The sequence below is a fragment of the Aulostomus chinensis genome, chromosome 10 (assembly GCF_037954235.1).
Source record: "Aulostomus chinensis isolate RoL2024-O1b breed Wild chromosome 10, RoL_Achi_v1.0, whole genome shotgun sequence".
NCBI lineage: Eukaryota > Metazoa > Chordata > Actinopteri > Syngnathiformes > Aulostomidae > Aulostomus > Aulostomus chinensis.
In genome coordinates this window covers 4,322,161-4,340,275 of record NC_141329.1, presented here as the reverse complement: position 1 = coordinate 4,340,275, position 18,115 = coordinate 4,322,161, and the positions used below count along the sequence as shown (strand labels likewise).

Genomic DNA, 18,115 nt, shown 5'->3' with positions numbered 1-18,115 from the left:
TCCAGCTGAACCACCCTCTAATCTCATGACTGTCTAGCGTGAACGGGAGCCTCTTCTCAGCCCTGTAAGGTCACCGCCTCTTAGGCATTAGCACAACATATGTTTATGTGTCCCTCATTAGTGAAATGTGCTTGACATTGTGGAGTGATACGCTGAGTGAAGGGTGATACACTCAAATATTGAGCTGACATGCTTATTAATGTTTTACAGACAGAAACACAAGCTGTTTAGAGAGAGAGAGAGACGATGATTGATGACGATCCCAGGCCTGAGATGAGCTGCGAGTGACGGTTTAACTGCTGACCCGTTACTTTGAATGGCGTCGCTTTGGAAATCATCAGTGTACAAGCGTAGATAATTGGTTTTATTTTCAGTTGGCATAGAAACAGTATCATCTTGCTCAAACATACGGTAAACTAGGAAAAAAAAAACAGTCAGTGCATCAGACAAGAAGCGTCATATGGTGACATCGAGTCAATTATATTGAAATGATGAGGTAATAAGGATAGAATTACATGTAAGTATTACATTACTTCAATGGCACAGACATTTAGGTCCAGACAGAAGGACTGTAACAAAGTAAAACATGTAAATTCAGTTAAATTGAGTCAAAAATAAGATGAAGTTCAAGTCAAGCCAAGGACCTTTGTTGCTCGCCACAACATCATGGCAAAAGAATACCTCCAAACAGAGGCTTCCCAAGTTAAAGCTTCTCTGCGGCACCCTGTATTTATTAATACTACCATGTCATGCAGTAGTATCCTTTTGGCCTCCATCTATGAAGGCTTAACAGATCATCTATTGTAAACAAGCTCTGTTGTTGTGAGTACTTATGTATTACTTCTTAAATGGTTCTTTGGGGGGTAATCAAGTGAGACGAAGTGCTGTTGAAGCCAAAGTGCTGCTCTTAAGAGTAAAAGCACCACAATTTGCTTCTCTGCATCCCCTTGTTAAAGGAATCATCCGGCGCTTGTAAATTCCAGAGCGGCACAGTCAGGCTAATGGAGATGATGAACGCCTCGGCAGGAGGGCCAACGCACTTCACGGGTGTCTGGCGGCACTCAGTGGAGAACGTCTGCTACTTCAGCCTGAGGCCTCGTGAGATGGATCTAGTCGCATGAGCGAAAGGCCTTCATGGCATCTACTATACGTGACACTTTGGTGGTTCAAACCAGCGGGGCTCATTACTGCAAATACTGATCATAATTCCACTGCCAGTATCATTATGTCGCTTGTTTACCAACACGTGTAAACACTTAGGCTGGCCAAACTGGCAGAGTGATGTAATGGAAACTATGAAGGCGCTCACCGGGAATAGTAGGCTAACTATAAAGCGGCAGTACAATGTCTGCATGTGTTTCCATCCAGGCATTCCTTTGAAAACAATGGGTTTATTTTACCTGGACACACCAGTGGCATCATGTTTGATGGTGGCAGCATCTAAACATGATCTCAAACACTTCCCACATGATTGTTCCCGGTATAAAAAAAAAAGAAGATACATTTAATGGAAGGGAAAAAAAGTCAAACAACCGTTGCAAAATGATAATTAAGGTTGATCTATTGGCACTTTTCCAACACTAAGGGACACTTGCTTATGTTCAAGTATTCAAGAGGAGTGATGTTGATTTTACACTCAAAAATGGAGGTAGAAGATAAGAAAGGTTCTGTGCTTCCAGGAACACTTTTGAGAATGTTCCCTCCAAGGTACAATATCGGTCTTCAAGAGGCTAGAGGAACATGTAGACTACTAGAAAAGGTATCAAGTGAACTGAAGGGTACACAGTTGTTGAAAAGAGGTTCCTCCTCACTGACAGGCATTGGTTTCAGTTTCGGTACACATTCCATTTCCGACTGTAGATGTGAAGCTTACAAAATGATGCACATCCTGGATTGCCAAGCAGCCTCGTGGCCATTCAGCTCAGCTTCATTGAGCTCATCAAACAACCCACTGTCAATCATCTCCCTCTGCCACTGGACAGAGACAGCGCCGGTGCTGAACTCCTTGAAGAACTTCTCATCTTTGGCATCAAGCTCAATGTCGTCGACCTCAGAGGTGTCCCTGAACTCGTTCGTGTTCTTAGCATACACCACATTGGACTTTGGCACCCAGGGTGGCTCTATAAGCCCCACCTCCAGACGATGGAAATTAATACTCTCGAAAAAAAGGTGTTTCCGTGGGTCATCACCTCTGGAAGGGAAAAGAAAAAAGTAACTTTAATGGTGGAACTAAAATCTGACAGGTAAAGACAGTGATGGTAGTTTATGACGCAATTAATCACAACAGACCATGTGAAATAAGACATCTATTATCTGAAAATATGAGCAAAATAACAAAATCAACCTGTCATTGCATCTAATCATCTGCAGTGGGAATAGTGGGAAAAACACAGGCGACACTAACAGCATTATCATGCTTCTGTTCGACTCAAGAGTCCCAGAGCACCTCGACTGGAGCCGCAGGACCGCAGCTAAACGGGGCTGAGCCGTCACTCATTTTATTATTTACACCTGTGCTTTTCCTACTGTGCAGCGCCAAGACGTCTTCGATTACAAAGCGTTACTGACACCTCTCCCGTTCTCCCGGTACTTTACAGGGTGGGAACAATTCATCATTCTTGTTGATGCGTGCAAGTTGGGCCGAGGTCTCTTCCAATATTTGGTGCAAGCTAGAAGTTTTCGAGTAGAGCGCTTTAATTTGGGGGTTGTGATTTTGCTGGATTCAGTGGGGGGGGGGGGGGGGGGCAGAATTTGTGATAATTGTTGGTCGTTTTGGTGCTTTAGTTTGTGTTTTCATCAGTGCATTTCAGGAAAATGGTGCTTCATTTGTAAATGAATCAATTTTATAACCCTCTGAATTTTCCAGTTTTGAGGATGCTTTCATGGTTTGTGAGAGCATTAAATGCATCAAAGTTCAGTTTATGTTCTTACTGGCACCCGAGGCGTTGCTCCACTCTTTTTCTAAGAAAGCATCTGATGATGTCTTTGGTAGGAGCATCAAAGCGTTTGTGGTAAAACTTGCACTCGTCCTCCAGCGTGCGGCGGGTCACCTCCTCCTTCTGCACCTTTTCCCTGAAGTCTTTGAAAGGTAGACGAGCCGCCACCATCTCATAGATGCTGCAGCCCAGAGCCCACCAGTCCACAGACGTGCTGTAGTACTCCTGCTTCAGAATCTCAGGGGCCATGTAGCCTGTCGTACCAGCCTGAGAGAGAGAGACAGAGAGAGAGAGAGAGAGATGGGGTCAAGCGGGTGTTAACTTCTCTCTGGGATTTAACACAGAATGTTTGTTGTGATATTCAAGCTTTTTAAATTCTAGTGTTTTTTTTGTTTTTTTTGGCTCATCTCTTATCCGTTTAATGCTGCCTTCTCTTATTATAAAGTTTGGGGTTTCGAGACGATGAAAAAAAATATAAATGTCAAATAAAGAAAAACACAGCTGCAGTGCACAATCAGCAGACGTGTGTGCTTAATTTTGAGGTTCCATGAACTAAAAAAAAATTGGGAACCAATGTTTTAAACACAAGCAGATAAGTTTTATAAACACTGCAAGACACTGTTTTGTGTAAAGCACAAATTACCCATGACTCACCTACAAAAAGACCGATATGGTCTTCTTTTTTCTCAAAGTTGGAGTTTTTCATACCAAACAGAAAAATCTAGTTTGAGTGAAGTCAGGTCAGTCTATTCAGGGACAGCTTGCCCATTTTCCATAAACCCAGCGCAACCAAAGTTTGTATAAAAGAGTATTTGTACCATCGAAATTTAAAGTCTTGATTTCATAGATGTGAATTTCCATTTTGTTTCATCACACTTGGCGCCACTTTCTAAGTAGTGCATTTCAAATAGACCAGTCGCTAGACCTGATGAAGCCTCCTGGATGAGATGCGAAAACATCCTGAAACAAGTCCAGTCCCCATGACCTGGATGACTGAGAATATTCACAGACGCAGTAAAACACTGTTGCCCAGCAGTGCGTTTAATTTCAAGAAGCTGCATTGAAAGGGTTTATTAATTTAACTCAGAAAAAAACCTGCGGAGCAGACAGTTGCTTCCAATTGAAACACCACAGATGTTATGTTAGTATCTGTCTCACAGTTTAATGAAATTCTTTTTCTATGAATCCTCTCAACAGAAACATCATCAGTCCCTACAACACAAATATAAAACATATGGGAAAATAGGGATAGAGCTTAAAAAGTGCGTGGAGTGCCTGGGTGTGTGAAGGCAACATTCAACTTTCTTGCATGCTCTTATTCTGCCCCTCAAACCTGTTTTTTTTTTTTTTTTTTTTAGCAGTTTAAATGATGAAACATTACAGCAAAGTGGAGAAACAAAATGTGATGTCAAGTAAGATCACATCAAGCCGGTCAGCTGACAGTTAAGACTTTAACGTCCACTCGAAATCCTGTTCCAGAGAGGGGTGGCTTGCTGTGAATCCCCTGACTCATCTCCTTGCACAGACACGTGGAAGCCATATCTGGTATTAGTAAAACAAAGATTAACCAGATCGTGCTAACAGGCTCTGGTCTCTGAAACATCTCCCAGCCAATGCAGTGTCCAACTGGGGATGAGGTCAGGCACCTTTTAATACGATTAAATTGGGGCACACAGGGTCCTGGCCTCTTGTGTTGTCTGTCAGAGCAGCACTAAGACCCGTCATACTGTATCTATTCCTGGTAATCTTCTTGGTGTAGTGAAGCAACAAATGTTCTGAGTGTTAGCAAAAAGAAAAAGGGTTAAAAAGTGAGGAAGCACAAATGAGGACAAACTTTTGGCATCATCCGCCACTGATATTTTTGAAGTGATGGCCATGGAGGGTACAATAAGCGCAACACAACCATCAGGCAGCCCCGCAAAGTCACCCAGGAGGAACATAGTGTTCAGCATTTAGCACCAACCACAGAGAGGCTTTACCAAGGGCAGGACAGTGCAAACGTCTGCCGCTGAAGTGTAGGTTAAGCTAGGAACAGGTCACCACACTAACCTTCTGGCAGATAGTTTTGCCCTTTGGCAGCTCGACAGCCAATCCAAAGTCTGACAGCCGACACCGGCCGTTACTGTCCAGCAGCACGTTCTCAGGTTTCATATCACGGTACACAATGCTCATAGCGTGCAGGTGGAGGATGCCCATGGTTATCTGGGCGGTGTAGTAAATAACGCGTTCCATACGGAGACCCCGCTCTCCAAGGTCGTAGATGTGGAACCTGAGGTCTCCTCCCTCCATGAGGTCCATGACCAAGCACAGGTGGGTCTTGTTGTCATAAGCGTATGCCAAGGTTACAATGAAAGGGCTGGTGACCTTCTCCAGGATGTGCTTCTCCTGAAGGGCCAACCGCTCACCACCTTTCTTCTTCAAGCGCCTCTTGTCGAGCTTCTTGCAGGCATACATCTGTCCTGTGTGCTTCACCTGCACTGCACACACCTGCGGAGCAAAATCCTGATTCATTTAGTGACACTTCTTTCATCACCTAATGTGTCAAGCAGTTCATGTTGTTCACACCTACCTCACCAAAGCCACCTTTCCCCAGTGTCCGAAACTGATAAAAGTATTTGTCACTGATCCTCTGTTTCTCGTATTCCTTCCACTGCAGAAACCGGTAGAAGAATATGCTTCTCAGGTACTCGGAGAACGGTTTTCCCTTCAGGAAGTCCCTCGTGGCTTCTCTTATCTTGCTCACCATCGCCTCATTGAAGTTCTTCTCTGATAAATGCTTGCATGTTTCAACAGCATCCCCAGTCAAACAGGACAGAAAACTCTTGAATTCCGGTTGAGAGAACCTAGCAAGAATGCTCTGTTTGGCCTTTGCTCTGGTTTTGTCTTTGGCAAAGCTCCAGTCTCCTACTTCCTGTAGCAACTCAGCAGCGGCTGCATAATGTGGGTTAGAGTTGAGAAGAAACTGCTGGAACAACTTCCATCCAATAGGCTGTTGCTCACACAGCGATTCGTACTTCTTCCCCACGGCCTCCCTCAGAGCTGAGCACTTCTTAGGTTTGGGCAGAGTCAGGTTGAGTCTCTGCTGCTTCAGCACATTTCCATCGATCCGCCGAGCCTTTAGGTAGGCGGTGTTTGCCACCAGGTTTTCTAGCCCTACCAGGTCACTCATATCGGAGGTATCCTGCAGCCGACCTGTAGGCAGCTGGGCCCCAGCAACTAAAATGCTAAACCTGACTCATCTGCAGGCTCCAGGCACAAGCCCGTCAGGCACCAGTACCCTGAACAGCGGCATGTCTCTCACAGCACTGAAGTGCCACTATTCTCTGGGATTTGTTGGTAGCAAAGTGACTACGCACGCTTTCTTGTAGACAGTACTCAGGGAAAGCAACTTATAAGGTTTGAACTTAAGAGGCTTTAGGCTTGTCTATTTTAGGAGATGCAAAGTGCCTGTGTGCAGTAAGTGAGCTGCCAGCATGACATGATGAGGTGGCAGATCCTGACTTTAACACGTTATGCATGATTATAGATTGTTAGGAGATAAACAAGAATCTGGGAGAGCACAGTAGCGTAGAGTAGAGTACTGTCATAAGACCAAGAACATTACTCGTTAGAGGGTGTGGAGTGCAGGATTCACTGGTTCTGTCCTGAAAGCACCCAAATACTTTATTCTTCCCAGCACATCAATGACAGCGAGAGGGATTTACACTCTGATTTGAGGGATTCAGAAGCTGAGCACAACTTATATAAGAAGCTGCAGCAGTTTTTAAAATAGTCCTCAACGACAAGAGTTAAAAGCCCCCCGAAAGTTACTGTTACTGATAATTTCCTCCAGGGGATTATAACAAGATTTTGCCACACATCACACAAATAACGCAAGGTGGGCGACTTCATATTTCTAACGTGCTGTTTATTGTACACACATGACATACATGTCTCGTACAGACTGCTAGGCTGACTGACAGGAGTATCTCGCGCTGCGTGCATCATGGAACTCCGGGCTGCGTCACACATGTGCAGTAGGTAATATTATGCACTTGAACATTTACTCCACATGACAACGTCTACTTGCAGGCATGTGGACAAAATAACATTAAAATCTGCGTACATATTTCCTGCAGCTCTGTAGTGTAAACTAAGTACTGCAGTTCATTTGCTGCTGCGAACAGAATTTGAATCCAGGCCCACAGGGTTCAACTAATGCATCTTGAATGGAGAAGTGACATGGTGCAACCTGCTTGTGTTTACTGGTGTAATCAGTATTTTTTTTTTTCAACCATACTTCAGAAAATATGACAATAGGCTGGAAAATCCACAAAGAGTAAAATGTAATTATTATTTTCTTTACAAAATTTGTCAAAGATTAAAACAGAAGTGTTTTCTGCACATGCCACCCTTGAACAATCAGGCTCATTCAGTCTTCCATTTTGTAAAATAAATGCAACAAATGACATCAACACAAAACGTGCATTTCAATAAACCGGATCTTGTGTCATCCTGTCAACCATTGTCGCTGCGCCAGCAGTAACATAGTTGCTGAGATGTCATCTCATCAATACTGACCTGAGCTTAACCAAACAAAAATCAGTCTTTTACGGAATGGGGACAGGCGTGGCTTCTGTCCCCAATTAACAAGTCTGGTCTGTGTCCTTTAAAGTGGAGACAAACCAGACTGATACTTACTGACACACACACACACACACACACACACACACACACACACACACACACACGCAGAGTGACAGACTGGACGAGGCAGGTCATTGAGTCTGGGAGCCACACCAGCAGCAGAGATGGACTTGGGTCCCGTCCAGGCAGCCGCCGCTGCCTCACCAACTGTCAGTCATATTACACCGCTCACAAAGAATGCAATAAGTAGCAGCTAATTAAATCAAACTGGATACAGTCGGAGAAACCAACACCGGCCTGCAGCTTAGATTTCTGTTTTTGTGTCACTGACGTCCAACGCTGTGCAGTCGATTGCTTTTATTCACTCACAACACACACACACACACACACACACACACACACACATGCTAAAAAGTTAAACAGTGCTCAGTCGATGACACCTGAGACCTTATGGTGTATTGTAATTAAAGTACATTAACACATGCACCGCAGCTCAGGGGGGAGGTTGTAAAGTACTTCCCTGATGCAGTACTCTGTATCACTACATCCCCTACTTTCGCTTGATGTCTTGATCTTCCGTCAGAGCCCAGACAACTCAGGTTTCAGGATGCTTTTAAACTGTTTCCTTGGGATTTTCTGGCTGTGTGGAGTTTTACCAGTGACAGGTGACGAGATGAAGGTAATGAGTAAACTGTAGAAGTTGATGAAGGCTGAGCTTGACTCTGAGTCATATAGTATATACTATAATATAGTATATATACTACAGGTCCATGGTGCATGTGGTAATGGCTCCTTGATTGTTTTTGAAAGTTCCAGAAGGACAAATTAAATACGTGTATGGAAGAGTATTAGAGCCACCCATGAGAAGAAAAAAAAATGAGTTGGATTTTTTTCATCCCGCACTTTGAGAAAAAAGTTGACATACAACATCTTGAGTTGTCTTCCAAGCTTGTGTGCTTTATTATTCAGAACAGTCGCAGTTTTCGGCACAGTCTCTTCCGAGTCCTTATACTGATAACTACAGTGTGTTTGTGAGCTCAAAGAGAAAGTATTTCTCTGTGACTGAAGTGGAGTCCGAAGTATAGTTTTGTAGAAGCAGTCACATGCACTTGTTACAGCCTCAAAAGGTTGACTTTATTCTCGACATTGTGTTTCGACTTTTTTCTCAGAGTGCATGATGGAAAAAGAACAACTCCCTCCTCTCTTCTTCCGTATACGTACGCTTTTTCATGTTTGAATAGCTTTTATTTGCAGCGTGTTAGCCCTTGTAAAATGTCAGCTAGCATCAGTTAAGACCAGTTCAGTCGTTTTTTCTTGTTGTATCTTTTGGCGTTTTTTTTTTTTTTTCCTTCCTGTCTTCTGTTGCCATCATTGCTTGAATTGCTGAGATAGGACATCAGAATGAGGCAGCCTGGGTAGCAGAGTGGCTTTGAGGGCAATTAAGATGAGAAAGGGCCGTGAAACTTTATTTACTTTACTGAAAATCCATTTACTCTTTTTTTTTTTTTCCCCTGCTGCACTTAAGATGCTAAAATATTGAGACATGAAATAATGAATGCCTCCTGTGTGCAGTTGTAATCACAGCAGAAGACATGACTTCAGCCCGATGTGTCAGCCTTTTCTAGATTTAAAACTAAAGTTCGTCTTTGTGCCCGTCCTACTTGGCTTCATTCAGCATTTATCTCTCCTTTTTTGAGTCAGTTTGTAAAAGGTGGTTCAGAAAGTGGAGCTGTTGTTGATGCATTCAGTTTAAACTCTGAAAAAACCATTCAGACATATTCTCAATCTATTTTTCTTTCATTCAATTTTCTCTTCACTGATTTAACTGTGCTATGTACAGCACTTTGGTCAGTGTAAACTTTTAAATACGCTTTAAAAATAAACTTTACTTTTATTTTCTTTCTTTAATTTTGCACTCCAGGTAAATCAGCTGTTTTAAATGTTAACTCAAGTTTTTTTTTTCCCTCCTCTTTAACCTTGCCTTTCGTTTTTATTGAGGTTTTTCTGTCTTTTACCATCTCATCCTCCTCCAGTTGGAAAGCTTCCGTCACCGTCTGGATGCCTGCCTCATCTTTGCCATTTCTTCTTTTTCCCTGTCCCTACCCATAGCGTCATCTTTAGCATCAAAGATGTTCCTCAGAGTTCTCTGGAGAAAGTTCTCCTTTTCCAACCCTAAAGCCTCCCTCATCATCTGGATGTCTGTCTTCTCCTGATTGTATGTCTTTCTTGTCATTGCCATCTGTCACGAAGGCCTTCCCGTCTTGACGCGAGCCATATTTTTTGTCGTTGAAAGCTTCCTTTCTTCACACATGGCATCTTTTCAGCGTTCAAGGCCCTTCTGCTCTTTAAATTTGCCATTAGTGCTCAAGTGAACCCGCCCCCCCCCCCCCCCTTCTCCATTTGGAAAGCCTCCCCCCTCCTCTGGATGCCTGCCTGTCCTTCAATGTTGGCTCCCCTCATCATTGCCCTCTCTTCCTTTTCTAATTCCTCCATGTCCTCCCTCATAAATGTAATTGTCATTATCTTATGAGGCAACAAGGTGGCGAGCTTCCCTGTTCATCTGACCCAATTCATCAGCCTCTATTACACTATTAGCCTCTCTTAACCTCTGCAAATTGTGCGTCAGACTCATCATCTCTCAATAAACCGAGTTACCCTCTGCTGTCCTTTGTCTGGCTTTCACGCGGCGAACACTGGAGAGACCTGTGCTTGTCATAAAAGAGGCCGCAGAGGCTGTGTTGAGCGCATCAAATCTGCTCACTACAAGCTTCATATATCTTGAAATTGAACAATCAGGTAATTTGGTTGACAGACTGATGCATTAAGAGGCGTTGGTCTGCCTGTTAGCAGGATTTTGCAAAAACTTGGGAGGCTGAACTTCACCGGACCTGGTAGAGGGGTGTAACATGGGCAAAGGAAGGACCCATTAGATTTTGGGGCACATCTGTTGAACATAGGAAAAAAAAAAAAAAAGGCTGGGTCAACATGCCAATGAATTTTTTTTCTTTTTTGACAGCTATACACAATCATTTATTTTTAAAAAGACAGTCACATATTCAAGATGTGCCAAACACCACCACAAAAATAATGTAAAGCTAACATATGACCAAACACTGCAACGAGGTTCATCCGTCTCTTCACAACTCTTCATCGTTCCAGGCCAGATCTACTGGTGACCATTGAGTCTGCACAGCTTTAAATTTGCCCATCGTCTGCCTTGGACACTAGGGAGAACTGAACATGCAATCATATGCAGGGGCAGAGTTGTAGGCAGCGGCTCAGCAAAGGGCATTGCAATGATCACCGTCAAGTCTGTCACCACTTGTGGGTGCAAACATAAAGAAGTCTGACAATCGCGCCGCCTGGAGGTTGAGCTTATTTGCCGATTCTCTGCACCACCCAGTCCTGCTGGCAGAGGGGACAGCGATTGTTCTGCTTCACCCAAAGAGACATGCAGCAGTTGTGGAAGGAGTGGTTGCACTCTCCCCACACCACTGAAACACAGAGAGAAAATAAAAGTTGAGAGACTCTGCGAGAGAGAGAGACAATGCAATGACAGAAAAGAACACATTTATGTTAACGAGGAATTAAGCTGAACGGTGGGTCTGACACTGACTCAAACAGCTGGATCAGGTATCAGTGACAATCGAACAGATGCGCTGCTGAGCAGATGTGGAACAATGAGAGGCACTGAGACAGGAAGAGGAGGTGGGAGCTAAAGGCTGAACGTAGCGAATCGGTGATTCCATCTGTTACGCTGCAGGCTACTATGAAACTGATTTATCGACAACAGATAACTTACGCATTTAAGGTTCTGATCATTGTATTTGTATCCATCCCGCGCTCCTATCAACAGGACTGCACTATGTTGAGTGTTTCTTGGACCAATGTTATGAATTTCAATGTGCAACAGCAACCAGCCAGGGGTGCAAAGTAACTATTAGGAGACAGAAAATGTCATGAATCAAATCCAAATCTACATGATTCACTGCCAGTGTGGATAAACTCATCAGTCCTCAAGTATCACTGCCTCTGAAATGGAACTCTAGATAATCTTGCAATGACCTTTAACAGAAACACTGGGCCAAACATCAATGATTCCATCCTCCATTTACAGAACACGCCTTTGTAGATCAACCACAACTAATCGGGCAAAGATGCATCATTTTGATGCCATAAACCTCATAACTCTGGAGGAAATAGTTATTCCTCCCATGAGCTGCCTCGCCTCGTTACCCTGAGATTTCTTTAAGTGGATGGTCTCAGCTGCCTGGCAGCAGATGTTTTGCAGACTATCAATAGTTCAATGCTTTCAGGGCTTTCCCCACAAAGCCTTGAAACAGCAGTAATCAAGTCTCTCTCTCTCTCTCTCACACACACACACAAAAAACCTTTTGTGGATCGATCTGTACTGGATAACTACAAATCAATTTCAAATCTGCCATTCACTGGTAAAATAGTCACATTTCTAGCTGAATATTTTTGAACTTCTTCACTCTGTATTAGGTTTCCTCACGGTAAATCTCATCTAATCAGGACTCTGTTTTAGTGTTACTGGACCTGGCAGCTGCTTAGACCACCACATTTTGAAGGAAAGACTTGAATACCACTGGTGCTGCGGTCCCTCTGAACTGGTCCAAGTCAAATCTTTAGGACTGCGATAATCTTGAATCCACTGGGAGCTTTACATCAGCGCTCCTCCTTGTAACCTACTGGCGTGCAACAAGTGTTTTCTGTCCTCTGTTATTCATGCAGCGCATATTTCCTTAAGTTCTTATCTTTAAAAATGTTGTGGTTTGAATACCACATGTACCCAGATTAAAAAACATTTGATAGCTGAATAACATCATGGAACAGGGTCCATCGAAAAAAAAGCAGCTGCTGAATGTTCCGCATTGTCCACCAGTTAAATGAAGTCAAAAACTGAAGGGATTTCTTTCAGGAAAAAAGGAACTGGGACTTAAAAGTCTGTGTCTCATCTTGGCGCTCTGTCACATACAAGCACAAACCAAGCAAGAAACCTGTGTGTTATTCTCAATGCAAACAAAAGACAATGTCGAAGCACCATGAGCTGACTGCTCCTTGTCCCCTCCTTCATCACGTGCACTTGTTTATTGGTGGAGGAGCTTCAATGCATCTGTGTGTCCTTTATTTGCTTCCCACAATGATGACTTTTTTCTGAGTTAGACAGCACAGAAGCATGCAAATAGAAATGAATGCTCGTTTTTGTTTTTTTGAATGTGTAAGAATCTGTACTTTGGCAATCTGTATATTACATTGATCAAAGTCCCACAGAACCATCACAGCTAATAATCGATTTAACTAACGGTGATACCATGCAGGTTGAGCACCCTGCATTAAGAACAAGATGAGTCAGCATCCCCAAGAAGTGAGAACTGAAGTTGCATAATTAACAGGAACTGCAGCTGCGAAATTGTTACCATGTTTGATAAATTTCCAATTGATTATTTAGTGTTCAAATGTCAGAAAATTATGAGGGATCTCTCGCCACTCCCCAGAAAGTGGTGCGAGTTCAATTTGATCTTTTCAACAGTCAAAAATTCAGACCTCCTCACGTAAGCCTCCAGCAGAAACACAGTGAATCAGTAAGAATAACTGTCACATTGTGCTCGTTGTACAATGTCTGGAGAGCAGAAAGAACTCTTCGCTTTTAGCACGTCTTTTATTTATAAATACATCTGTGAGCAGATGATTTCCACACGTTAAATCGTCAAAAATTGTGCTTTCATGAAGGAATATTGTTATAAGTATTCCTTTTACTGCAATGAAACTGTAAGGGAGGAATAAAGAGCAACCTTCCCCTGTGATTAGCCGGTTTAGCTGGGATTCTGTGACAGCCATAAGAGACTTGAGCTCGGTGGCGTCAAATCACTATCAGTTTAAGAGTTTTAATGCCGACACTGTCTTACCGACACAGTCCTCCTGTTTGTTCTCCGCCTGGCATCGCAGACACGCATCTGTCAACCAAAAAGAGGCTGTTAGGACGGCATGTCACCTTAAATTCAAGGCATTAGTGCCGAGTTTTAAGTATTAGCCATTGTGCTACACTAGCGGTTAGCCGAGCTGAGCTAGCTGACTAACGCCGCCACTCACCCATCACTTGTACCCGACAAATGGCACAAGTATCACATTCGACGTCCCAGCTCCACATTGCTACAGCATTCCACTTCTTCAGGGAAAACATCTTGTCCCCGCCTGACTTAGAGCCCGAGGACGTGTTGTGTGAGAGGACTATACCCGGCTCGTCACCGTCATCCATCTCTGCTCAGGTAACGTTAGCCAGGATAGCTAAGCTAGGCTAAACAAAATGGACGTGACAGCGAGGGAATGCTAGCCCCAATGCTAGCTGGTTTGGCAAGCGCCGTTTCCCAATTGCTACAGGAGAGGGCGCTGTTTTACAGGGTTTGACTTCATAGATGTCAAAATTCATAATTTCGAACTATATAGTGAAATGAAATTTCAAGCACTAGATAATACAGAAGAAGTCGTTATTTTAGTATTCAAGGTCAACAATGGTATCATATGAGTCCGTTTAATAAAGAGTCTTTTCCAGGTTCATTTATACCAATAACCTCCAAATACTTTTAAGTATTTTTTCACACTATCCCATCCTTTGTTACTTTCCCTCCCACAGTTTTGCCCCTTGACCCAAATCAACTTAGATTAGGTAAAAGTCAATTTTCCATCATTAGGGGTGTAAACTAAAGAACAAGGGCTTTGTTTCTGTACAACATGGCTTTTATTCCATCAGCAACATTTAATTGGATTAATTTGTTTAGTAATATTACCTGAAGAAAATTTGGTCCTTATCAAATGAGGTGAAAGCTGTAAATATTGAAATATTGAGTGGGAAAAGCTCGAAGAATTATTGGAAAATTAGGGAATTTGCTCAAAAATAGCTTGTGTATTAGGGTCTATTTGCTTCCGGTGTGTCATAATCGACTGAGTATCCCTCCTGTCATTGCTTTGTTTTGACCTGAAGTTTTTCCAGATAGCTCAAATAATTTAGGAGGCTCCTGGGTGTGTGTTCCTCAGTCGCACCCGATCAAACAGCATTCGGAGACAAGATTTTTTGGCACGGACACCCGAAATGAGACCACACACTTAAGAGTCATTTTCTGTATCTGTGTCCTATCAGTTTTGCTACTGCCCCCCTTAGGTCCAGAATCTGTTCACTCTCATGCTATGAGTGAATGTGACGGCAGATGTTGAGCGTTTCTTTGACTCAGGTATCACTGAAGCTAATGTTGGACCATTCCTCTCAAGCAACGTATCCTCAGGGACGTCTGATACTCACATTTTTCCACACAGACGACCCAGGAAAAAATTAACTTGAGCATATTTTGTTACCCCAAGGCTCAATCAGTGGAATTGATATCAGTCCTGGATAAATAACACTAGCGATGGATAGCATCCAGTCTAGGCACAGAGCTTCTAAGTGCAGTACAACTCTCCTTCTCATGCAGTTGCAGGACAGCGTTGGAACCAGATGACCAGTCCCAAACACGGGGAAGCCCAGAACCACACAAGTCACTCAAGCAGAACCATAAGGATAAACAGATATGAGGACTATAAATCCATATTGCAGGCCAAAGCCAGGGAGAAGAGCTCGCTAAACATCGTGGACTGTGACTATTTTCACAGTTGTGTTTGTCATTCAAGTAATTGGTCGCCTAATGTATATGCTAATGATGGTAAGTCAACATTAGCGTTATTGGTTCATCTGCTAATGAATTAAATGTAAATGTGGTAAAGTTAAACAGTCACAGAGTCCCTAAAGTTGCTGACAAAAGTCGCAGGCTGCAGTTGTTATGTTTTCCAGTTGTCTGTGCATCCCCCTCAATTTTTGTTGATGTAGTATCTCTGGAATGCCTGAAGTGAATTTCAGAAACGGCTGAAAAAGTCCTCTGGGTTTCGAGGATGAACTAAAAAAACAGTTTTGGTTGTCAAAGGTCTGGCTTGCACAAGATTTTTAAAAAATAAATAAAGTCTTGAGTCCTCAGGGAGGCGGACTGACGTGCAGATCTTCTAAAGTGAACAAGTCCAAGGCTGTAGTGCTTCATTCACTCAGAGTCCATAAAGACAAGTAATTCCCTCTATGGAGAATCTATATCTTGCATATTGATGGCTGTTAGGGAAAGTTTAGTAGTTTTGTTTGTCTTCAAAAGCCTCTCATTGCTTTCTTTGCTAAATCCATTCAGAACATTCCAGGAGATCCTCCAGGAACGAGATCTGATTGTTCCATATAGGCGGCCCTAAACCTGCAGCTCAACATGTGAGGTCTGGTCCTGCCATGGTAGTACCGCAGCTGCAAGGGGAACCCTTTGTTTAGGACTGGAGACCCAGAGTGAGCCCCTTATAATACCCCATTACCCCAGATAGGCTTTTGTGATTTACTCTTGTCTCCTGAGATTTTGCACTTTTCCTCGACTGTTTTGAATTCCGGACTTTACTCGCCATAATGTTTCACCTTAATTTGAAGGTTCATTTCTCAGCCAAACTGTGAGTGTAGCCTAAAGACCAAACCAAATTGTGACTGTGACGTTTGATGTGATAAACCATCCCAACTTGATTTTCACGGCGTGAGGGACCTTATGTCCGTGTTTCTTTGTGACCTCGTGGTCACAAACATGTCCTTTTCTCTCCAAAAATAATGAACACTTGTTCACTTGTTCTCATTAAACTACAAGAAATATGAAACAAGAGATATTTAGTTTAAAATTAAATATTTCCTCTTTCATATCTTCAGCAGCTCCTGTCTGGCACCGTCTCAATTACAAGCAAGAGTGGACGTTGTTGAATCAGTATCAGGCAGCCGGGAGGCTGATGAATGTTAAAAGCAAGCAGTGCCCATTCAAAGGCTTGTTTTTATGTTTCCACGACTGAAAAGCCAGGAGATATTTCAATTTATTGCCCTTCTGAGTGCCTCAGATTTCCTCAACAATACTCAACCAGCAGGATCCTCACACAGAACATTACCAGAGGGACCATTTTATTAACTTTTTTCGTCCCGACAGAGGAGTTTTTGATTTAACATCAGCATAACAACCACAGAGGCCCCTAGCAGACTCTGGCACGAAGCAAATAGATGGGAAAAAAATGCAATCTTTTGCCAGCTGCACACGTTTTATGAAAGACGAGCTTCTAATCACGCCTGTACACATGATTCGAATCTTTTTCTAAATCAGTTTTATAGTTCTGCCTCATTCTCCCTCATTATCTTGGAAGCACCCAGAGAGCAAATACCTTCACCAAAGCTAACGTCCGGCTCCTGGAAATGAGCACCTCAGCGCGCATCACAGCGTGTTGCTGCTTTTTTAGAGCAAGATGGCGATGAAACCTGACATTGTAAAAGAACAGGCTAATGTGTGAACTGTGGTGCAAATGTCACTCCTAGCGAATACTCTTAGGTCGCTATACATCACATGAAGGCAACACAGTTCAATACTGATGGAAATCAAATGATGTTTGCTGCATCAGGTTTACCTCCTGTAGCCACCAGCTGGTCACAGCTGATACACTGGTCGACCCGGATTATACTGGTAGACCCGGATTATACTGGTAGACCCGGATTATACTGGTAGACCCGGATTATACTGGATGAAGCACTTGACAGTTTGCAAATTTCGTGCAGTTTTGCTGGTGTTGGCCATCAATCGTCATTAGCATCAAACTAAATATTTCACGTCTGGCTCTTCCTCCATTCTGGAGTCACAAAGAAATAATGCAGGAAAGAAGAAATGTCTTTGTGAGTTTGCAACTTCTATTTACTAGTACATGAATGGCAAAATACACTTTTTGGGAGTATTGATTGAAGTTGTTCCCCGACTGAATTTAGAATGGCTCTCGCTGTGGATGTACCGTTGCTAAAAATTAGCACTTTTTTTGTTGTTTAATGCAGATTTCAGGAGTAAACTGCTGCTCTAACAAAACTGGAAGCTGTGACACATCGAGCATGAGCCTCTCACAGCAGACAACGTGTGCAACACCAGTGAGCATGTAAACTGTAAGGCACAATGGGAGTATCTGGTTCACCTCTGGGGCTGGTCTTGCATCAGTTCTGCTCTCATTAAGCGTTTCCTCAGCCAGATTTAGAGAAAGTAATCTGGACTGTCTACATGGCAAGACACATCTGTATTTTTTTAATGTGTTCCTCAAAAAAGGAAGAGAGTCCAGAGGCCGGTTGTGATGGGAGCGTGCTGTCATCAGTTATATCAGGCTCGTTCGTCACTCACTTTACCTCTTCCTGAAAAACACACAAATCACAATATGTAAACGATAAAGCACCAGCTGCATGAAGTTAAGTTGACTGTTTGAACTCAGTTTTCCATAAAATATCTTCCTCTACAGTTTCATTTCACAGTCAATAAAATTTACATTCCTTTTTGTTTGGTAGCATGTTCATGTGTGTTTATGACTGGGTCAGTAGCCTGGAGATGCATGTTTTTTATGTCCGTTGGTATAAATATTTTATATCTTTAACAAATGTTACAATCACGCTTTTGTTTTTTCCTCTTTCCAGTCGACGTGCA

General features: G+C 42.9%; 2 protein-coding genes across 2 annotated transcripts; both read right to left on the bottom strand.

Annotated features, from left to right (window-relative positions):
- Positions 1–404: 404 nt before the first annotated feature.
- grk7b (G protein-coupled receptor kinase 7b) lies at positions 405–9,971 on the bottom strand. Its single transcript, XM_086215666.1, has 4 exons — positions 5,506–9,971; positions 4,986–5,423; positions 2,932–3,203; positions 405–2,191 (listed from the first exon to the last, which is right to left on the bottom strand). Exons 1-4 carry the CDS (start codon positions 6,103–6,105, stop codon positions 1,870–1,872), a joined length of 1,632 nt encoding a protein of 543 aa, XP_086071792.1. The 5' UTR covers positions 6,106–9,971; the 3' UTR covers positions 405–1,869.
- A 583-nt stretch (positions 9,972–10,554) lies between these two features.
- On the bottom strand, positions 10,555–13,897 carry rnf7 (ring finger protein 7). The gene is made up of 3 exons (XM_086215667.1): positions 13,677–13,897; positions 13,493–13,540; positions 10,555–11,056 (listed from the first exon to the last, which is right to left on the bottom strand). Exons 1-3 carry the CDS (start codon positions 13,840–13,842, stop codon positions 10,938–10,940), a joined length of 333 nt encoding a protein of 110 aa, XP_086071793.1. The 5' UTR covers positions 13,843–13,897; the 3' UTR covers positions 10,555–10,937.
- Positions 13,898–18,115: the final 4,218 nt, after the last annotated feature.